The 24502-nt window shown below is 39.7% G+C and overlaps 1 protein-coding gene across 1 annotated transcript in view; it reads right to left on the reverse strand.

The window, feature by feature from the left end:
- Positions 1–24502, reverse strand: part of EXOC4 (exocyst complex component 4) — a 632532-nt gene that overhangs the window by 47807 nt on the left and 560223 nt on the right. Inside the window, exons 15-17 of the mRNA XM_016148762.2 lie at positions 13313–13454; positions 4956–5134; positions 1961–2120 (exon numbers count right to left, since the gene is read on the reverse strand). Coding sequence (XP_016004248.1) covers positions 1961–2120; positions 4956–5134; positions 13313–13454 — 481 coding nt within the window. The remainder of the gene's footprint in view (positions 1–1960; positions 2121–4955; positions 5135–13312; positions 13455–24502) is intronic.

The following is a 24502-nucleotide window of genomic DNA, read 5'->3' on the forward strand; positions in this document are numbered from 1 at the left end:
AAACGCTTCGTTGGCACACAACCCACCAATGCCAACCTCAATACTGCCCCGTTAACGGTTCATTATTCAGATGCACGTTTTTTCAGTATGTATCTGCGTCTCATACAGTCTGCCAAAAACTGTGTTAATTTACTTATTTCGGCTAAATAAAAAAAAATCATTTAAAGAAGGATGATTGAATTTAAGAAATTATATTCCTCAGAGAATTAGTAATGCTTCTCTATATCCCTCAGGCCGCCACGTTCTTAAGTTCCCCTTGTCAATGTTATTATGAGACTAATTCAATAATGAGATCATTCCCCATAAGAGCGGCCAAATAAATGCAACATTCAGTCACACCTGGTTTCTCTAATCTGAGCAAGAAAGGCTTTCCATCAAATTCAGCCTAAAATAGGGAATTTAATGAACACACACACACACACACACACACACACACGAAAAAATAAGACAAGGAAGGGGGGACAGAAAAGCAGAAAACCAGGCTAGCAATGAAACTGAAGTGATAGACTGGAGAAGGTTAAACATGACGCTCCATGGTTAGATGGCTCTCAAACACGATCCTAGCACATACGCCTTAACAACGTCAAAGTAACATAATACTTCATCCTTCCCTCAAATGCCTCAAGAATTCTTTCAAATTTTCTTGAATTTTCAAGTAATCAAAACAGCAAGCAAAAAGACACAGAAATACTAAATATTAGGCAGGAGCATTCTGGATTATTAAAAACACGTAACTTCCCAGGTATAAAAAAGTTTCTGGAATAATTGACCTTGATATAAATTTAGCAATAAAGCATCGAGATACCATAATCATCCTCTATCTCTTAATCATCTATCCTCTTCAAGACTGTTTTAAGCTTCCATTAAAGCACCAAAGGTCTGATGATTTATGTAAGGTATAGTGTCGCGATCACACGAAGAGAGACTAAAACTAACTCTCTAATTTGAAAAAGTGTGTTATAAAAAAAAACATTAAAGTTTGAGGTCAGCAAACTTAGAATAGGCAAAATGAAAGTGTTGTTTAAAAGGACCTTTCGTTGCACACAGGGGAGCATGGATAGTGATGTGTAACCACTTTTCCCCCCGTGAAAACAGGAAAAGCAGATGGGTTTCAATAGGGACAAGATAGACGAGATGAGCAAACAGAGGTTCACGTAAAAATACATTCAACAGGTGTTATTTATAATGAGAGAAAAAATGAAAAAAAATCCACATGTCTATAAATTTTCAAATGATTATATAAATTATGGTTCATTTATACCATGAAATGAAAAAGTAATATTTTCAGGCATTAAATAATATGTGCAAGGAACATTAATGAATATGGGAAAAATCATATATTCAAAGTATTATTGATATGGGAAAATACAATAAGTGACTATAAGACTACATTAATATAGTTTTAATTTTGTAAAAAGAGAAATCACGTGCATGCGTATGTATGAAAACTTACCTATACACACAGAACATGCGTAAAAACCAGTAGAAAGTTTACCAAATATCAATCTCTAGATTGAAAGTTTATGAGTAATGTTTATATTTTTCTTTGTATTCTATATTACATATTTTACACAATAAGTATACATTACTTATATAAGTCACTGAAGTTTTATAGTAAAAAGAACTTAGAATAGACAATAGGAAAAATTACTTAAGAGATAATTAAACATTTGATAGAATTTTACAGTATTTCCTTCTCTATGACTAAAAAACGATTTGTTTCATTTTTCCCTTTTTTTGAAATTGAAATATAATTGACATATAACATTATATTAGTTTCAGTTGTATAATATAATTATTCACTATATGTATACATTGAAAAATAATCACCACGGTTAAGTTTAATTAACATCTATCACCCATTTTTTTTTTAAACTAACTTGTTAAGAACAAAGAGTCCATTTTTAAAAATGATGTTATGGCTTTGGTACAAGGAACCGAACCCATTTTCCCCTCTTACCTTGCAAAGTCCAAGTCTGCCTCCCGCGACATGGTGATGTTGGTCAAATTCTGCTGAAGAACGAAGATGTTCCTACACATTTTCTTGATGCCAGACTCACTGATGCGCCTGAAGTACTGGGCACCGTTAATGAGAATGCAGGAGATCAGGTGTCCGAGGCCTGAGGGATCAGCACAGCGCAGTGGGGGGGTAAAGAGGAAATAGGTTAGTGCCCTCCTGTAGCAGCTGACACACGGGATGTCTCTCTTCTAATCCTCCACAATTTTAAATGAGCAAAGAATACATCTCTCTGATGTTGCACTTTGCTGGCAACAAGAGTTGGTCTATCTACAGCTCCAGCACTGCCGTATACACCTAAAGCCACCAGGCCAGGGCTTAGGGAATATACCAGGTTGTTATAAACTATTAGAGTGCATAGGAACTCTTGTTTTTCTGTTACAGGTATTTTGGGAGCAGAGAAGAGCACATGTAAATTCAATGATCTGTTTGGCCTCCTCTTCCTCCCACAAAACAGATAGCAGAGTCTTTTTAGCTCAAAAGTTGACTGGGAACCTACATAAACAGAAGTAAATCAATAAGAAATTGGGCTACTAGCATTGATGCTAACACACCTCAACACTCACAATGGAATTCTAAACAGCAATTGGAGAGAATGCAATCGGACAAAATGCCAAAGAAAAGGAGATCGTGCATTAACTGTTGAGTTTCCATGAGACACCTGCGAACATTTCTGGGGTCTCATAAGTGGTTTGTTCTCACATCCTATGGACTGCCTTAAGGTCTATGAAATTTGGCAAAGAGCAGCTCAGTACGTCTACTACGCGGTCCCACTTAGCACATCCCATGGAATCAGGCTGCAGAAGCAGCAGCTCAGAACAACCTGAGGCACATGTGGGTTACCATTTTTCTAAGCTAGATTTTAACTCTAAATACCTAGAATTAAGTAAATTTATCTTCCTTCTTTTCTCCTTGTTCTTGGCAAAGCTGGACTCTAACAAGCTATTATTCCCCCAAAACTCTAAAGCCAGTCTGACTAGTCACGAGCGGTCTACTATTTTTGTGATTTTCCTCTTCCAAACTCATAGTCTCTCTGTGGTGACTCTTCACGGTTCAGATCAGAGCTCAGGGCACATCTTCAGGCGCCAGGGCTCCCCCGTCTTTGAACTACACTTTCCTTTGATTTGGACAAGGGCAGAAAAGGCAGAGGATGCCTGCTCCCTTGCTTCTGCTACACTCACCCAACGTTGCTCCGAGACCACAATCTCACTTGTGAATGCTACTATTTCCGAGTGAAGTAAAAAAATATTTTTACTCAAAGAAAAACGCTCACATGAGTTTTACATTTAATATCATAAAATGTATTTAGAAGGAAAATCACTGTAGGTTGAGTTTTGGCTGATACGCCTGAGTCCCTAACTTCAACTGTCATTTGTAGTCAGCCCTAAGTGTAGGCAATACCAGTGTGTGTGTGTGTGTGTGTGTGTGTGTGTGTAGAGAATAATAAATAATAAATAGATTACATAAGTTTATATAATAGAGTTGTGTAATATAGCACTAAGTAATAATAAAACAATGGAAGTTGGTCTGCTTTATGTTATCACTACACACCAGCAGCTCTGAACTGTATCTGCGATGAGGTACCTCCCTGCCTCACCAAGGAAGACTGAAACCCTGCCACTCCCTGCTTCCCCCACCCCACCAGGGGAAGCTCCATTATTGTACCTTAAGAATTTAGAAAATTATATTACAGAAAAATACCTATATTTTTAAACAGGAAGTCTCAAACTTATGATTTCCTGTTTAACATCTATCCTTTGTCAGAGGATTACATCTGCATTTCAAGATGTTGCCTCTCGGCAAGACTAGATGTTAAGAAATGTCTGGGCAAAATGAGAGGAAAATTCTGGGACTGACTGTTTATACATAGGGCTTGGAAGAGCCACAGTCAAGAGCGAGGAGGAAGCTCATTGGGTCGGGAAGAAGTGATTGCTCAGCGGCCGCAGAGGCCTCAAGCTACAGAGTATTACTGCTGCCCCCAAATTCAGTGTCATGGGGCTAACAGCTAACCTTTTAATCACCTATACTTTTTCGCTAAAGTCTTTTAGGGATATTTCCCTTGAGAACACATCTCCATCATTATAACATAATTTAATAAAAAAGTAAGAATTTCATCGCTCCAAATTTTCTGGAACATAACTGTTTCATAAAGCAACCAGTGATGATGCCTTAACACTCTTGTCCTCAGGTCTCCAGGATCCAGTTAGACAATGCACCTGCTTAATTGTTTTAAGTAACACTGCTTTGATTCTGTGAGACTTCTAGCACCTAGGTCTGTATACGCATACCAAAACAAGAGAAGAGGGAAGATACTTTGAAGTCCTACAAGGGGTCCTATGGAAACAATTCAGCGTGAAAAATTGCTTGGCTGGCATTGAGTTTTTCAAATGCTGAAGGCGAATGCCTTAGGTGGTACTGTTTTTCACACCTTTCCCTGCCTGCCTGCCCTGAAGGCATTTATGGATGCGGCCTCCCTAACCTCACTGCTAATCAGAGATTTCTGTTGTTTTCAGACAACAGCACATTCTCTGAGAGAAAACTTCCCCTTTCAGTCATAATTTTAACCAATGAAGGACCTTTCCGGGTTCTCTCTTCGTTGTGTGTGTGTTTCTTTTTCTTTTATGAGCTGCTCTGGAGTTAATTCGTGGCCCTCCACACATTTACCCAACTCTCACGAGTGGCATGTCGGGGAGGCAGCCGGGCTGCCATCTGCCTTATCTTGGATTAAATCTCCTTATCAACCAGGAGCAGATGGCAGCCATATTGTTGTCTACTTAGCCATACACAGAGAGCCTAGGTATTGCAGCTTTAATAAAAAAAAGAAAGAAAAACTGAACCACCTTTTCCTACAAGTTTTGAACTTTGATAATATGGAAAAATCAGGAAAACCTTCCTCCTCCCTTCCTTCCCACACTCCAGGGATGGGGTAGGGGCTGACCTTCAAATATGTACTGGAACTTGTGCTGCTGAAGGCTGGCACTCATGGCCTCTTCGATGGCACTGATGTCTTTGTTGAGCTTGACCACCAGAGGGTCGTAGTCCATACTTTCCACATTGGCGACAATGGCGTAGTTCCCCTCCTTTGCAAGAGGAATGAGATAGTGGAAACAGTGAACCCTGACAGACAGACAGAGAGAGAGAGAGAGAGAGAGAGAGAGAGAGAGAGAGAGAGAGAGAGAGAGATATGAGTAGTTATTAATAAATCTTTCCGATGAAAATGACGATCTTCTGGTGACAGAGCACCCACATATTTAAAGCAGCAGCAGCTCTATAAAAATTTATACAGCCCTCCTCCTTTCCACCAGAAAGCCACCTTAGTTATTCTACAGAACAAACGAGTGATCCTGAGCTAGTTGGCTTCCGTGACCCTTGCTTGTTTAAACCATACGTTGTGGGTGAGAAATAGATGAGCTCTAGAATGCTTTTCAGTGACAGGGCAGCAATATGGCCAATGTGAAATGAAAAGCGTTTCATTTTCCAGCAGATACTGTTGCAGTGAAAATGAGAGGCAGAGGTCACAGATCGTAAGAGTGTGAGCTTTGCCATGAGACGACTTTAGTCTCCACTCCCAGTTCCAACACTGACTAGCTGTGTGACTTGAGGCAAGTGATTCTCTCTCTGTCTCGGTTTCCTCATCGGTGGAAGGGAAATAATGACATCTCAGGAGCTACTACGCATAGCACGTTCTGAGTAGTTACTACAGACACGGTGTGCGCTGGGAGCCTGGCGTGGCGGAAGTGCACGATACGCGCGGGCTACGAGCGCTGTCATCAAATTTATTATTGTTAATTTATTACTCACACAAAACACTGAACTACCCATGAATTTGTTAAAAATTGTGCTAGGCCCTGGGAATGTAAGACACAGTTTGTGCCCTTAAAGATGCCACAGCCTAATGGGGCCAACCAAAAAAAAAAAAAATGACACAAAGGCAGAGTGTCACTTGAAACACATGCATCCAGGGTCCCATGGATGTCTGTCAAGAGTGTCAGGAAAGGTTAGCGACAGGAAGTGACACTTGAGTCACACAGGACATATCTGAATGAACATGAGGAGAAAGAGCATCCCTGTGTGGAAATGGCCTGTTGGTTTGATCATGTACAATTCTTAGGTTTTTTTTGGTAGATACCAGTAACTGCCAAAAAGCCTAAGGTAGGTAAGGACTAGCTCCTTCATAACCTGTGTATTAAGTTGTAATGAAAGCAAGTTTCAGTCCAAATAATTCTACCCTGCATACGAGGATTTATTTAATAACGGCGACAACCACATCATCATCCCTCGGCAGGCGCAGTTCAAACAGCCGTTCTGTGAGCTCAGCGAAGTCCTAACTCTCTACTGTTTTGGATGCGGTGTCTGATCTCGCTATGGAAGGTTCCCTGGAGGTAGACACGATGTCACTTCAGAGTCAAGATTCTGTTACCCTCCTTATAGCTGGCATCAGCTACAAGAAATATTCCTAAACAAATGGCTACAAAAGCCTTAGGCATTAACTCTAACAATGCAACTATAGGCTTGAGTATCATCTTTTTTTTTTTTTAAGTTGGTTTTACTGAGAAATTATTTACAAACAGTAAAATCTACTCTATTCAGCGTACAGTTCTCTTGAGACTTGACGAATGCATACAGTTGCATAAGCATCACCATTACCAAGTTATAGAACAGTCCCGTGGCCCTTTGAAGTCGACCTCTACTCATACGTCAGAGCTCTCGCAACCACGAATCTATTTCGTTCCTATAGTGTTGTCTACTCCATGCCACGTAAATGGAATCGTACAGTGTGCCGCCTTTGGCGCTTGGCTTCCTTCACTCCAGCTAAAGCACCTGCCGTCTACCCATGCCGTTGTTCACTCCTTGGTACTGCTGAGTATGGATGTAACACAATTTCACCATTCGCCAGCTGACTTCTGGGTGGTTTCTAGTTTGGGGTGATTATGAATAAAGCTGCTTCGTGTACAGGTTTTTGTGTAAATCTGTTTCCGTTTCTCTTGGGATTGGTGGGTCATATCGAAAGTATATGTTTAATTTTACAAGAAACTGCCAAACTGTTTTCCAAAGGAGCTGTTTTGTTTTGCTTTCCTATCAGAAACATATTATGAGAGTTCCAGGTGCTCTACATCCTCACCAGCACCTATTATTGTCACAAAAAAAAAAAAAAAAAAAAAACAACTCAGCTTTATTGAGGTATGACTGACATATAAAATTGTGAGATATTTAAAATGTTCATTGTAGTAATTAGGTATATGTATACGTTGTAAGAGGATCCCCCTATGTAGTTAATTGACACATCTATCACCTTGCATAGTTATCCTTTTTTTTTTTTTTTTTTTTGCAGGGGTGTGGGGAAGAAAATTTAAGGTCTATTCTCTTAGCAGATTTCAATTATACAACACAACGCTATCACTATAGTTACCGTGCTTTACATCAGACCTTCAGGCCTTATTCGTCTTACAGCTGAAAGTTTATGCTCTTGTAATAACCAACCTCTCCTCGCTTTCTCCAGCCCCCAGCTGATGCTTTTCTGTTTCTTTAAGTGTGACTTTTTTTTTTTTCCAGATTCCGCATATAAATTATACCAGGAGTATTTATCTGTCTTCATCTGGCTTAATTCACTTAGTGTAATGTTCTCAAGTGTTTGTCAGTTTTTTTTTTAAAATTTTAATTAGTCATTCTACTAGATTTATAGTGGTATCTCATTGCTGTTTTAATTTGCGTTTTTCTAATGACTGATGTCGGACATATTTTCATGTGCTTATTTGCCATCCATGTCTCTGTGTTTACATTATTTGCCCATTTTTTTTCACTATTAATTTCACTATTAACTATATAACTTTTTCTTATTACATTTTGAGAGTTCTTTATATGTTCTGGATATAAGTCTTTTATTAGAAATGCACTGTGCAAATATTTTCTCCCAGTCTTTGGCTTCTTTTCATCTTAACAATGTCTTTCAAAGAATGGTTTTAGATTTTGATAAAGTTTAATTTATTATTTATTTCTTTTATGGGTGGTGCTTTTGAGTATTAAAGGAATCTTTGCCCAACCAAGTCGCAAAGATTTTTCATGTTTTCTTCTAAAAATTTTATAGTTTAAAGTTTTACATTTAGATCTATCATCCATCTTGAGCTAAGTTTTGTATAGGATGTGCAATATTCTTATAACCTGTTCATGAATGGGAATCCAAACACCTTGACTACTGGTTCATTTTTATGATAGGTGATCATCTTAGCTGCTAATCAACTGATGATTAATTTCACCAATAAAAACTCATTTAGACATTCATGTGCTAATTGGCTAAAATGTCTAGTTTTGATCAAGAGATTAGTAACTATACTGTTCTGATCTAATAAATGTTGACCAATCTTGAAGTAGGATCATGACTAGGGAAATTGATTGGTATTATAGTTGAAATTTAAACTAAACATTTTTTAGTTGATAATAAAATCAAGCCATCAATGCTTAGGTATTTTTACAGTAAATTATATAACCCCAGACAATGCGAAGCCATGGACAAGGGCATGAAGGTGTGAAGGGCAGTTTTAAGACATGAGTGGTTCCCTTTGGTACACACACAGATCACATGACAGGCATGAGGTAAGCTGGGGGAGATGGGTAGAGGCCAGGTCATGATAAGCTTTAGAGGCCATTCAAGGCCTCTGGTCTTTATCTGAGAAGCCACAGGGGGCTCTGGGAGGGTTTTAGAAGGTGAAATGGTACCATCAGATGTGAGCTTTGGCTTCTGGCACAGCACACAGGATGAACTGATGGTAGAGAATGGAAGCAACTGGAAACAGAGAGACTACTCAAGAAATGATTATGAATTGGAGGTGAGAGCTTTTGAGATCCCGAAGTGAGTAGCAAAAAGGAGACAGAAGCACTATTAAGTTGCTCTTTTTCTCTCCCAAAATGATCAGAGATGAAAAAGAAATTAAAATAGTTACTGGCAAATGTCAAATTCAAAAAAGTGTTTTCTTTTCTTTTGAATTCTGGCATGTTGTTGCTGACCTTAATGTGACTTTTGCGTTAAAGATTCCTGCAAACATTTTTGATTACACAGCAGGATGGTTGATTTTCAGAAAGTGTGCACGTAGGATCCCAACGGTGATGGGCAGCTGCTGCTGAACCCACTCAGAGCCTTCCCGAGTGTGGGAGGGTCAGTAGATGAAGGTTGACATTCCTGACATCTTGGATTCGAATGGCAAGTTAATTTTCTTCTTCCAAAGTTCAAACAGGGAAAAATACTCAACAATTTTTTATGGTCTACCGTGTCTTTCATTTCTTGAAGGTGTCATTTGCCTCGTAAGAGTCCTTTCACACAGAACCTACTGGATTTGAGAACACTTTTTGATTTAAACTTTAACATTGTTAAAGAAAAATATGGGCTATGGAAATTAAAATATTTGGAGGAATAAGACAAGTTTTTGCATTTGAAGTGGTTCTGGACTTCTTGCTAGAATTTGCCATTAACTTTTTTCCCATTAATATTTTTGTCTGTTCTACCTGCACCTCTTATTACAGTAGCTTCTTAGGGAAAAGTGCCAGAGAGCGCGTAACCAGCCACTTCTTCACTGTACCAGCTCCGAAGGGCCTACGTTCTCATTCTCTTTTACAGCAGGACGAGAACAAAACAAGCATTTGCTGATTATGACGACAGGGATGACGCTGGCCATGCAGTATCTCTGTACCTCTTAAATACATGCAGTGGACTAACAAGTAAAAACGGAATCTCTAAACAAACTCGTTTTCTTTAGCGAGCAACACGGTTTGTTTGGGGAAGCAGCACTTACTTTACCTGGGTATGGTTTCAAACCAGCTAATTTCCGAGAGTCGCTGACATTTCTAATGAGCACCTATTATACAGCAGGACTGTTCCAGGTTCTGGGGATGTAACAGTGAACAAGACACACCTGATTCCTGCCTTCTGGGAGCAAACAGTCCTTCCCACAGTCACCACTGTGGGTACCCAGAGCACTCAGCAGTCTCGTCTGTTTTAGCATTATTATACTACAGAATAATGATTTGCTTCAGATGTGTCTTATTCATTTTGTAACATCAACTGTACAAACAAACAAACAAACAAACAAACAAACAAAGCTTTTTACTGTGACAGGAATAAAGTGTGTGACCATTCACTATGGGAGCCATACACACAGTGTTCTGCCCAGTTTTGCATAACATACTTTAAAAGAAACAAAAACAAGATGGCGCGTACTCAAAAGAGAGCAACCTGGATGTTGAAACCATGTTATATGAGGCGGTGAGGACAATTTAGAAAAAACACGTTTAGCGTTACCAGTAAATGTCAAGGTAATTCTGCATGTCTAAAACTCAGAGTTTTTTTGTTATTCATTTTAAAAATGATCTTTTGCTGTTTTTAAAGTAATGTTGAAGGAGATACAGCAATGGATGTTACGGCGCTGAATGGTTTCTTGTAAAGTTAATAAATAATAACTACAACACATTCGGCGTTACAGAACAGTCCTGCCGAAATGTACAAAAAAAAAAGGGCAGAGTAGAGGTTAAAGATTTAAGAGATTTTACTCAAATGTGTTGAAAATACCCTACTTGGAATTAACTAGACTATAGGCAGAAAGTTCTGAATGTAGAACACATCATGTGCCCACATCATCAACAGCACAAACACCAGGAGCTGTGATAGTAATTCATTCCATGCTCCCCTGTTCGCCTGTGCAGCCCAGGTAACAGAGGCATCAGAATGTTCCTCCTGGGTGGTTTTTCTTCTTTCATGTCTATGGCATTCATCTATTTGCAGAAAACACCTGATTTATATTACTGTCAGCTTGTAAATAAATAGAAAACAAGTCTAAAAATTATTATTAAACAAATCAGAAAATATAGAGGAAAAGCCTTATTTCTGAACAGCTGAATGTAAAAATAAGAGGAGACATAATGCCGAGTAAAATAGATTCTCGATCTGTAGTACTTGCTTGTTCCACGCACAGGTGCTCATAAGCAACAAAGAAGTAACTCACCGAACAAGACAATGAAGAATGAAGAAGTGGCATAAAAAAGGTGACATTAACAATGTATTATCAGTTAGGCTTTGCCTGGGCACGTCTGAAAGATGTCCAGGTTCCAACTGGAGTTCGAACATAGGAACCAAAATCTTATTTACCCTTTTAAAGTCTAAATATAATAAAGACTCCAAAGGAAAATACTCTATCAACTTTGATACTGTCTCATGGTCACACAGAAGAAAATGTGTTACTATACAGTTTCCGATCCTGAGGCTTCTGCTCCTGAAGTTTTGAAAGTCTACATCTAGCTATCTATTTGATGTTGCTAACTAGATGTCTAATAAGCACCACACCTGAATGTCTCCAACATGGAATTCTTGATCTTCGCCCCGATCCCAATCTTCGTCCTCCCTCACGTCCTCACCTTGGTTAACGGCCCTGGCGTCCACATAGTTGCTCTGGCCCCAGAGCTGGTAGTTTTCCTCGAGTCCTTTCTTCCTCTCACTGCTTCCAGCCCCTGCGCCCAATCTGATCCATCAACGAATTCTATCAGCTCTACTTTCAGAAAACGTCTAAAGTCCCACACTTCCCACACTCCCACCTCTGTCACTCTGGGTGCTCATAACTGCTTTCGACCGGTCACTCTGCTTCCATTCCTATTTCTCCCTGCAATTCCTTTTCCCTTGACTGCCAAAGTGATCTGTTAAAAATGTGAACGAATGAATGATGAATAAATGAATCTCTCTCCCCACTTAAAAGGCTCCTACGGCTTCTTGATGCACCTGAAATAAAACCCCAACTATTCACTTGTTCTGTAAGACCATACAACGTGTCGGGCTCCATGACCCCACGTGATCTGGCTCCGGTCTCCTCCCTCGCCTGTCTTCCCCTGCTCCCCACCACACTGGACTCCTCTTTGTTCCTCGAAACTGCAAGCTTGATTTTTGTCCCAGGACCTTGTGACTGATTCTACCTCAGAACAGTCTGAAACTCTTTCCCCTTAGGTCTTTGTGCAGATGGCTCCTTCGTATTACCTTGTCACATTTTCTCTGACCACTCTATCTAAAAAACGAGAAGCAAATAAACAACAAAAAAATCCCCCCTTTCTAGTCAACCCCAGTCACTCTCTGCACTGTCCAGTATGACGGCACCAGTCCCATGTGGCTACCCAGCACTTGAAATGTGACTGGGCCAAATTTAATGTGCCAGAAATGTGAAACAGCAGATTTCAAAGGCTTAGTACAAAAAAAATACAAAATATATCATTAATAAATTTTATGTTAATTACATGTTGAAATAATATTTTGGATATTCTGGATTAAATAAAATGTAACAATTATGTGTTTCCTTCCATTTTTTCAAATGTGACTATTAGAAATTTAAATTATCTATCCAGTTCACGTGCGGCTCACTTATATTTGGATTGGACAGCACTGCTCGATTCCATTATGCTATCTTATTGTTTTAACCACACTTATCTGACATTATCTTTTTTCTTTATTCATCAGCTGTTTCCCCCCATTAGAATGTATTTCCATGAGACCAGGGATGTTGAGTGTTTTTCTTCATTGCTATATCCCAACTTTTGGATCACTGCCTGGCACAAAGAAGGCGCTCAATAAATATTGATTGAATAAACGAAAGAACAGTTGAAGACCTCCGAGTCCTTTCTTCTTACCCTTCCCAAATGTGTAAGACTGGAGGTTACCAAAGCTAATCAGGATACTCTACATCGCAGCAGAAGAAAGAAGAGTCCAGAAGCATAGCAACTTTGAGACTCTTTTTTTTTTTCAATTCTTATTTTAACTGAATCTCTTCAACTGGGTCTTAAATTCTTGAAGGAAGGGACCATGGTCCTTTCATCTGTATACTACCTTCTTGATTAGCAGAGTATCTCAGTAAAAATATCAGCAACAAAGTCACTACAATCGAAATGCTACTTATTATTTCAGTTAAAAAATCTCGATATGTTAGGTATTATTGTTTCCATTTTTAAGATGAGAAAACTGAGGGTTAGTAAAGTTGATTTACTGTCTGAAGATTGACTAGCTGGCAGGTATGGACATTTAAATCCAGGTTATTCTGATATCACCGGCCTTGCAAACTCTGAATCATCATATCACAATATAACATGTGCTCACAAAATTTAATAGTGTCTGAATAACACTAAAAATTATTTTGAGAGTTTTTTTTTTTTTTTTTAAAAAGGACATCACTTATAAGAACCAAAAATTACAGTGATACTCCCCAGAAATGTGGAAGTGACATATGACCCACAGTGTCTTCCAGTCGCAAAGTCTTGTGCACTGCTGTGTCATACCTGACTTCCAGATGTAGGACCAGCAAGCAGCGGTCGGCCATGTCCTGAAAAGATTTGGCAAGTTCGCTCAGGGTCTGCATGATCTGCTCTGACACCGGGGTGAGATCCATGTTCACGTGGCTTTCTTGAGCAGGAGACAGCACTGAAAAAAGAGGTGAGGACAGAACACCAATCATTTCACTAAATGCCTACGTATTTTTTTGTAATGACATGTTATTTTATGGCTCATCATGTTGTTTTTACCAATTTGGCTAATGCTCGTATTGGCACCATTAAACGTCCAAGACATGATAGGTTATTTCTGTACTTGATTAAACATAGAAGCCCAGAGGACTGTCTTGAATCAATTCACAGAATGATAGAAACAGAATTTCAGGGCTGGAAGTGACCCCAACAGTCATCTGCCAACCACATGGTCTCCGCCTGTGTAATCTGTACATCTTCAAGTGGCCATTCAGCTTCTGGTTGCACACCCACACAAATGTTTGTGAAAGGAAACTCAGTATCTTTCGAGGCAGGCTATTCTACCTTTGGAAGATCTGACCATTCCACATCGAGCCATGTTTGTCATCAATTTCTAATCACTGGGCCCTGATTCTACTGACTTTGCAGTTATTCTCACATGTATCAGTGCTTCAGGGATTGAAAATATTTTTTTTTTTTGGCTTTCTTGAAGTCTTCCCTTTTCCAGGCTAAATGTCCCCAGTTTTTAAACTATTCTTCAAATAATTGGATTGAATCATTTTTTACAATTCAATTCTCATAGTTCCCCAACAAAATATTCCAATGGTTCTATATCTCCCTTGAAATGTGGGACGCAGAACAAAATATAATAAATACTGCAGAGTGGCCCGCTTGTCTAGAGAGAACTGTCAATTCCTCGTCTGGATCCCACACTGCTTGCTTACATGTTAACCTAAAGTTTTCTGGAGGACAGGCGGAATGGTAGTGTGCCGTTTTCTGTTTTAACTCACATACAGCTTACAGTCAACTAGAAGTCCCAAGAAGATCTATATGTCTCCCAAGTAATTGGTAAAATATATAATAACACTTGGACGTTGTCTTCTGGAAAACAGCAAAAATTTGAACCACATTTGCTTAAGTCTAGACTTCTGCTATATATCCTGTTCCTCACGATTTTTCAAAGATCACCAACAATAATTTGACAATTTCAGTAGAAAGTTCTTTCAGTTCTCTATAGCCTTAAAGGCTGGCCTTGAGGTCTGTCTCCACTACTTACTATATGACCAAGACTAATTACTTAAATTCTGTCTGCCTCAGTTTCTTTCTCTGGAAAATGGAGATATTAGTACCTACAACATGGGCTGTTGGGAGTATTGAATGAGTTAATGTAGATAAAACACTTACACCAATAGCATATCAAACTCAATATTAACACAAACAATAAACACAAAAAATTATTATTCATTAGCATGTGATTTGTCCAGGTTAAGAATCTTAAGCTTAATTATAGCAACAAGGTACTTAAGAGATAATTCCATCTTCCTGAAGTTCAATTTCCATTTATCACTATTTTTTTGCTTTTCTATCTGAAAATTCTTCTCCCTATCAGAGGATGCAGTGTCCTTGGGAAGAGGGGGTCCCTGGACTCAGGGCTCATGGGATGCGGGATAAAAGTCAGGAGGTGTCCACTGTGGAGGGTAGGGAGTCAACGTCTGGCTGCAGCAGAGTCTAGTCGCGTGCTTTCAATGCTGCATCTATTTCCAGGCTCCTGCCAAGCTGAGCGTAGGGCCCAGAGAGACAGTTAAGACTTACAAGCTAATCCCCTCTGAAACCAGAATTCGATAAATTAAAATATCACGGCAAACACAGAAAATGAATTTTGTTTAAGGGAACATGTAAGGAGGAAGGGAGTGTAGTGATGTAGTTTAAAATCATCAGCAGCCTTGGCATCATCCAAGACGAGCACGAACTCGCTCCGCAGGAAGCTGGATGTGGCGTTGCTGCATGCCGCCCCCTCCCCCCCCCCCAATGTTAACATGATTTACATTGTTTGCTTGCTAGTGAGATCGCTGCCTTCACAATGTTTTTACTTGGCAGGCTAGATGAAAGCAATTATAAGTAACACTGTTCGGATATCTCAAAGCATTTTAGGGCTCTTGAGCCCCTGGATTCCTTTGTTGTGTGACACTGTGGCATAGAGAGCTATCTACATATCTATGAAAAGAGGCAAAAATCAGACCCTGAAGAAGTTAGACTCATGGTCTGAGTTTCAAAGTGAGACAGTGCCCCCCCCCCCCATCAGTGGAGGAAACATTCCAAGACCCTCAGTGGAAGCTCAAAGCCACAGAGAGTATTGAGCCCTGTACACACTGTGTTTTCCTACACATATATACCTTTTCACTTAAAGGAAGAACTTTATGGCTTCTCTTTGGTGCATTCGAATTGCCAACACCTTGCACTAACTACTCTTGTATTTGGGGGCCATTATTAAGTAAAATAGGGGTTACTTTTACACAAGCACTGCGATACCACAACAGGTGATCGGATAACTAAAACAGCTTCTAAGTGACTGATGGAAGGGTAGGATGTACAGTGCAGATACGCGGGGCGAAGGGGTGATTCGCATCTTGGGCAGCCTAAGATTTCACCATGCTACTCAGAGTGGTGTGTAATTTAAAACTTACAAATTGTTTAGTTCTGGAATTTTCGTTTGAATATTTTAGGACTGTAGTTGACTGCGCGGGTCACTAAAACAGCGAAAAGCAAAACCACAGATAAGGAACTGCACAAACTCCATCAAAGGCATTATGGACAAATTCCAGCAAGGAAGTTAAAAAACTCTTTTTATAGAAATATATAATTTCACTGTATGTAGCAACTGGCCAGTACCAAACTGTGCAATTAAAAAAAAAAAATCCAATCCGAGCAGAGAAAGTTAATGGCAAGATAAGCAGCCAAGATAAAACTTGCAATGAGTGAGGTAAAAACAGGTTAGAACAGCAGTACACTCTATGTTTTGCTGGACTGTGATCTATAGCAGAAACATAAGAGTTTAGTAAAGTGACATGAAAGATTATGCCCAGAGTTCTACCGAAAAGCTGGCTCGTGAATTCTCCAGGGCTCACTGAAATTTACGAAGTTTTCTTGACAAGAAGGAATACACCGAGCAAAGAAATGCCGAGCTTGGTAAACAAAGACACCACAGAACAATGAAGTAGCTCTTATACGCCAAATGGAAATCTGCAAAAACGCAGTGCTGACAGGAGCTGCTGTTTGACTCTTGATCATTCTATTAGAATATGCACCTTGAGCTCTTTTTCTAATACTAGGTACGGGCCACGTCAGATTATTCACAATGTCCGTGTTCCTCCTAGAATCGTTGCATGAGAGCGGGCATCTTTGAAATGCCTAACTATTTGTGGCAATGTAACCATGGCTTTCTGTAGTAAATTGATTAGTCTATATGAGGAAGCTGAACCTTGGTCTCTGGGGCAGACACTGCTTGTTAGATGAATCAACAGATATTTTCAATTTTCCCTTGTTCACTCCACTACAGACTCCGCAAACTAAATGTTTGTACTGCCAGCCGTGCTTTAGTAGCTAGAGGTGGCTGTGTGTCACCATGTAGCCAATAACTCTTTACATAGATTCTTCTTTGGCGACTTGATGTAACCCTGGGCCAATTATGCAACGTGTCCTTTGACAGGGAAACAGTGTCAGAGACTGCTGTCGCTAAAATTTTTTGGATTTTAATCTTCAAATGCCTTCACTATCGCCTGTCAGTCCTTCGCCAGTGCGGGGCCAGCTCCTTCCCCTTCCTCGGCAACCCTCCCAGATTTATGTTGCTGTCCGAGGCCCTCTGCCCTTCCTCCTCTTGGAGACACCTCTCTCGTGGACCTGATTCTCATTTAAGACTTCAAAAGCATTGTGAACACTTGCTTTCTCCACGGTCTTCCCTTTTGTTAGCTCTTCCATGTGCCACAGTCTGATTTTTGCCTTCGGTTATTCATTAAATAAATATTCTGATAATCATCACCAATGACGGCCTAACCGTCAAATCCACTGGGTGCTTTTTGGTGCTAATCACGGAGAGACTCTCTGCTACATGCAATAGGCCCGGCCATTTCCTTCTTGAAATTGTCTTCTTTTGGCTTATACGGCACCACGTTCCCCGGGGTGTGTCCTTTCACCCTTCTGACACTGTTTTCACAGTTTTCTCCACCGGATCCTCTTCCTTTAGCACACTCATAAATGCTGGTGTTCCCGGGGACTTTCTTCTCTATCGGTCTCCCTTACTTGTCATTCCATATGTTCTCGCTGAGTGAGCTCATCCATTTTCGTGGCTTGTGCTGTTATCTAGGAATTGATGACTCCTAAACCTCATTTGGTCAACTGTTTGCCAGCTATTTCACCTGCACCTCCCATAGACATCTCGAGTGCAATGTGTTCAAAACTAAACTTATTATCTCTCCCTCTAGCATCTGCTCTTTATCCTAAATTCCTTTTTCTATCAATGATATATACATCTAGGAATCTCAGCTGCAAACATAACAGTTATCTCTAAATCTCTTCTCTCCCTCACTCTCCTCGGCAAAAACTAATCTCTGCATACTTTATTTCCTAAATGTTTTCTTAATGTATTTTGTCTTTTCTATATTGACTGTCATTTTCTTGGTTTAGTCCTCATCTTTTTCATGAATTACTGCAATGGTCTCCTGACCGATGTCTTCACCTCATGCCTGGACCCTACCTTCATTCAATCCTCCATATTAAGCTAATTAAATATGAGTTAGACAAACAGAGTTGTTTATCTAAGACACAAATCTGACTATGTTCCCATCTTGTAAAAATCATCTCAATGTTTCCCAGTGCTTACATGATAAAGTCTAAGCTCCTTAGCAAGGCTTTCTATCATTTTTGGTTTCAGACCAAACACTTCAGTTTTTCCTCATCTTTCACCACTTTCTTCTTCCTCTCCAACTTCTCCTCTCGCCAACCCTTTGACTCATCACCCTTTTAAAGCAACTTCCCTCAACATCATGTTGTTTTAGGATTCTATACCCTTGATGGCTCTCATTACTGTTTAAAAACTGTTCATGCTTTCTGGCTCAGAAAGGCTTTCCTGTTCTTCAGGCTGGGTCATTTGCTCTTATGGATTTTTTTTTTTTTTTCCCTCACACAATTTTATTATAGTAGTTAGCATATTCCATTGACATTATCTCATTCCTCCATTTTTAGTGCCAGCAGAGTGACTGGAGGCATTACAGGAGCTCAATCAATGTTTTTTAAATTAAACATTACAAATGATTTACTTGAGCAACAGAATAATTCACGTAATAATGATTGATAAAGATCAGGAAAGAGAGGGAACAATTTGCCATTTAGAACTATAACTTTCACCTTATTTTCATGAGTATATTCTAGCAGCAGAATAGGGATAGGGAAAGGGTTCATCATGGCTGGTTTCCTGGGCTATGGAGCGATCTTATAGAAGAAGTACAGGTAGAAGCAGTTCTGGTCAATCCCTATAGCTCGAGCACTTTCCTTATAAACTGCGTTGCTTTTAGAAATCATTTTAATTTCATGAGGCCATCTTGCTGCCCCTGAGACATGGGGTCTCTCTTTTCTACTGACATAAAATGCCTGGCATATCAAATACCCAGCATCTCTCAAGGAAGCCAACATACTAACTGTCATGGAAAAGCAATCAGCATAAGACATTAGGATGTCTCAAGTGGTTCCACATCCTAACATTAACCAGACTGAAATCTGTTTAGGTCTTAAAATTAGTCAAAATTGGACTCATTCAGACCCAGAAGAGCATCTGTTTTCAAGGATGCATCTGCTGCACTTTCGATGGCAACTTACTGTGACTTCTTTAATTGATTCATATGAGAATGTCCTTGTACATCTGCAATATTATCTAAAATTGTTACAATATTAGCTCAGACTGGTATCAGCTGTCATGAAAGTGATAAATTGAAAAGGGAAAGATGGTTATCACTACAGGAAGAGAAAGGTTAACTCTGTGAATTCAAACTTTTTAGAAAATGGAAAAAGACAATGAAGAATGATCCCAGGAGATTCTTCTCACTGGAAAACATTTTAGAAGATCACATTTTGGCATAATCATTATTCTGACTTCTCTTCCTATTTGTACAGAAAAATGACAGATACCACATAATGATCTCTGCTTGAATGTGGGATAAAAATATTTGATTTCCAATCTTCGGTTTTCCCATTTAAAAAATTGGGGTAATATCACCTTCCTCACTCCTAGAGCAATGTGTTATTAGGTTCTGTAAATAATTTTGAGATCCTTTTATGTTGCTATCGGGCTGACATTTTTGAAAAATAAAAATAGGAATGCTGATTAGGCCTGTGACACTAAGAAGTCATAGGGCTTACAGAGGCAATGGGGGCTGTGACAGGAGACCTTCTCTCTCACCTCTTTTCTCCCCCAAATGCCCGTGGGATATGTTACTATTAAGCCAAGCACAGGGGTAGGATTTAAAGCTGTCATACAATATAAGACCCCGGTTCCAAGTTAGATCTTGAATGCCAGCTAGTTCTAACCTCAGCCTTCTTAATTTCTCTATACCACTATGTGTCCTTTTTATTCATGCCCTTGAATTATTTGCAAACTTATATAAGTTAACCATCACCCGCCCCAGTGGTTCGTACACAACAAACACTTTATATAAGTGTTCATTAAATTACTTATCTATGAAACCTGCTAGCTTCTGGAATGGATAGGTGATCTTCATGTACTTAATAAGTATGTACTGTCTTATTGGTATCGAATCTGAATTTTTTTTATGATAGAGATGTCCTTTCTCCTTATCTAATTACTCTGAACTTTAAGTTTCATGGTGATTCTATGTGATCACTTTTTTTTTTTTGCCTGAGATACATTTTTAACACCTAGCTATTCTTTGCCAACAGTCCTAGCTTTAGCCACCCTCCAATCTATAACCTAGTTTTAAGTTCTTTTGTTATGTTTCTACATCAAAAATGAGCCTTATCTAAGAAACAGTTTTGAAATTCTCTTTGTTTTGCTTCTTATTTCAGAAGCAATGGTTCTGCTGTTCTCAAATAATAACTATTTCTTTTCAGTGCAGGTTTCCCTAGAAATTTTGGGTTTGAACTAGCAAAGCCGATTGACTTTGAAAGCTGAAATCCTGACTCAGATTGTTCCTTGACCTACAGAATTATGGCTGCAAAGAATGGGGACATATTGTGTATCATTCAGATTAGATCCTATATATGTACACATGTGTATAACCGGCTCTGGAAATACAGCCTACTTGACGAGACATAACACCCAACCGATGAATCCTTTTATATCTAATAGTTCGGCAAGAATGCCGAACCTATTCCGCGGCCTCTGGAAGGGAGCTCTTTTCTGTTCACTCTTACAGGGGAAAAAGGGCAATTGAAAGGAATTTTTTTTTTTTTTTTTTTTTAACAAATTGGCATGGGGAAAAGTAAAAGAAATTCATTGCCAGGAAGGAAACTAGAGATAAAGATGGGGGAGGAAGAGATTACACTTAAGGTGTCTTATTTATGCTTGCTTTTCTAGGAACTATTTACTTAATTGATAATGTATTTACAGTTAAAAAAATGCTGCCAGTGATTACAAGTGGGAGGCGAATTCCTACTTTCTTTTCTGTGGTACTATTTGTTATTTAAATGACCATGTTTTACATCTTTTCCCTTTATTAATCATAAAACTATGAGCAACATACCTTTTTAATACTCTTTGGGACATTTCTCTCTCAGTCTTCTCTCTCCTCCAGAAAGAATTGATAGACAAGAGATAGTGACTGTTTGGGGAAAGAAATATATGCCGGCTCTGCTCACTGCCCAGTCTAGTGACTCAGATGGTCAATAACATCTGCTTGAGAACGTGTTATTACGAGGCCAAAAGAAGCCCAAAGATCAAACCTGAATGAAGGATGCTGCCTACGAGTAACTTTCATCGCTATAAAACCATACTCTTTCCTGCTGCTTCCCAGAGGAACAAAATTTATTCTTTCACTTTTAATTTCCTCTAGAACACATTTCTTAATGTCTCAGCTTCATTTCCCTCATTTACACAAATTAGAGAGTTGTTCTGAGGACTGAATGGGGGACTTGGCTCCTAACAGGGTGCCTGCCACAAAGCCAGGAACCATCCTTGAGACTCTGGTGACACTGGGTCTCTCTTTCATTCTGCACGGTGTTTGCCTAAGGCATCCCCGGTTGACTGTGACATCCATGAAAACAAAAGCAATACATTATTCTTCTAGGCATCTCTCATAGCCTATGGCTCTTCCTTACACTCAGCAATAATGCCTGTTGAATTTAATCTTTAAGGACAGATCAAAGAATTTTATCTTTTTTCTTTTCCCCATTATATCTTTACAGCGCCTTTAACCTAACATCTTCCAAATAGTTCATTAGCGTGGAACATCATTCTATTTCAGGGTAAGAAACTGAAGCTCCAGAAAGACTATGATGTTTGAAACTAAAGAACAATTTCAAATATTGACCTATATAGTGGGGAAAAAAAAGAGATTCATGTAAGGCTTATTGTGAAGAGCAAAACAAAAACGTGAACCAAGGTAAAAAAAAAAAAAAAAAAAAGAGCTGTTTCCTCAGGCTAGCACAGGTGAGAGGCCAACTCTGAGCCCGCAGTATACACTACACGCAGCACGGATCCGCAGAGGGAAAATCACATCCAGTTACTCACGAAATGGAACCTGACGGCTACAAGCCTGAGCAGGCCCCGTGTCCTCAAAGACATGTGGCTTCGGGCTTCTACCGCCACCCAGCGCGAACCAGCACAGGAGAGTGGCTTGTCCACCCTGTGAGTGACAGGAGTGACTCGGTGTGTTTTGGACCGGGGGAAAACATGAATATTGATTTGTCTTTTATTCCAAATAATCCTCCCTGAGGCTTGGTAAAAACCTAATCGTCTACCAAAAAGGCGTTTCGTGCGGGCAAATCAGCTCCTGCCAGATATCAAAGAGAAATGGGGGGGGGGGAAGTAATGAACGGCTCCCACCCTTTTGTTGAAAGGCACGGCTGCGGAGCTATGTCGAGTTCCAGGGACCTTGGGAGTCTTTTGTGTTTCTGTAAAACCCCGCAACAAAGAGCATCTTAAAGCGTTAACAAATACTTAACCAGATATTTTAAGTGAATAAGTGACTCCGATTTAAGTTTTGACAGAATTTTAGAGGCAAAAATGTTACATAGATAGCAAAGAGGTAACGCTTATCCATGTGTTCGAACAGCATCCTTCCAGCTTTAGCATCTGCAAATCTTCCAAAGGGCCTGAGGGGATAGCTTACTCACTGTGGAAATTAGAATGATTAGGTCCATTTACAAATATGACGGTGAAAAAGTGCCACAAATAAAGACAGAACTAAAGGAGTTCAATGGAAAGTCCTACATGGGGTTTCTCTTCAATGTAACTTTTCCCAGTTGCCCTTTTTCCGGAGTCTCCTGTTCAGGCGGCTGCATCATTCATAAATTTGGACCTACGTTGGGAAATAACCATTACTGTACAGAGCATAAAGACACGAGGACTCTTTGGACATTACCAAAGGGACTCCATGGGAGCTGTGGCAGCGAGGTCAACTTGCACATAAGGGGAACATCCTCAGGGGGTGACTAGAATGTCCAAAACCAAAGATGTCTGCCCCCGTCTGCAGGGGCCGGTAAGTAAGCATGAGGCTTCAGCCTTGTAAGGTGCATGGAACCCAAACATCTTAGACAGACGATGTTCAGGCCTGACCCGAGAGCATCATGGACGGTGCTCCAGAGCAAAAGACTCTGACCTGACCTGCAGCCACTGGCTTGGGACCAACACGCAGGTTGCCCTGTCGCCAGTTACAGACCTTGCTTCAGAGATGCTAGGGACTTTCATTCCTTCACTCTGTCACATGAGACTCCTCTGTACTTCCCCACTGTGTTGTGTGTTAACCTGCGTGGGTACCTGATCTGTTTATCTGAGACGGTTCCACTCAATAAACCTGGCATTGTGGAAAGGCACAAATGTGTCCACGGGTGTTATGTCGACGGCCACTTTTCTTGCTCACAAAAATTACCTTCTTGACTGAGAGCGGGTACAACCTCACTTTCAGTTTTGTGTCCTCAGTATACAATGCAGTTTCTGGAACTAGCGAGTGAGCTCAGGTTCAGTGAATAAGAAAGTGCCCTTGAAACAGACAGAACTGAGTTCAGATTCTGACTTTCTCATATACCATGTGGGTGGACTTCTCTGCAACAGATTCCCCACCTGTTAAATGAGGATCGTCATACCTAACTCACAGGATTGTGATGATTATACGAGAAAATATATAAACACTTAAAATAGCGTTTGACACACAAATAATATATGTCAATTACTATTACCAGTACTATTACTACTATTTATTCAGTAAAGATATGTTCAATAAATAAATAACAAAAATCAGTATCCTTCCCCTCCTTCTATAGCTGGAACAATTAGACTAGCTTCATATATTTAATGGCAAAAATATGATGAGCTACTGTGACTGCAAAGTAAAACTGGCAGAATCCTAGAAGCCCAGGTCACTCTGATCCCATCGCTGTGTAGAAAACACACAGACAACGGACTTATCTAGAAGACAGAACTGACCCTGCCACCCAGCACTCAGACAGCCACTGAGACTAGCTGTGTAGCTGGTAACAGCTCCGTTTGAAGCATGTTGGAAGCTAGAAATATACAGAGAACCGACTTGCTAACACATGGTGCAGGATTTGCAGGTGTAAATCTTGCTAAGAGAATGTCCAGTCAGTGAGAACAAGTGTGGCCACTTCCTCAGTATGTGGTAAAGGTAATAGTTAAATTCTCCCCCTTTAATCTCTCTTTTGTCAGATATTCCGTGCAGGCTGAATTGATGAGTTGGTGCCATACACATACTGACTAATGCTTTGTGAAGGTTAATAACAAGCAGCCATATTTCTGTCTTTGTACATTAGTAACACATGAATACTGTTCACACATCTATTCCAGTCTTGCTATATAATCCCCAGAATAATTAACAGGGCATACAGAATCTTCCAGAATCAACTTTCCTAAAACCAAAAGTTTAATAATCTATTTTTATGCCAGTTAAGGGTAACCTATATAGAAAAGCAATCATTTATCAGGTAATTATATAATTTCAGAATATTGCCTCAAAATCTAAATATTTTTCCCTAAGTAAAAAAAGA

This window comes from Rousettus aegyptiacus, unplaced genomic scaffold (genome assembly GCF_014176215.1).
Source record: "Rousettus aegyptiacus isolate mRouAeg1 unplaced genomic scaffold, mRouAeg1.p scaffold_m13_p_13, whole genome shotgun sequence".
NCBI classification, from domain to species: domain Eukaryota; kingdom Metazoa; phylum Chordata; class Mammalia; order Chiroptera; family Pteropodidae; genus Rousettus; species Rousettus aegyptiacus.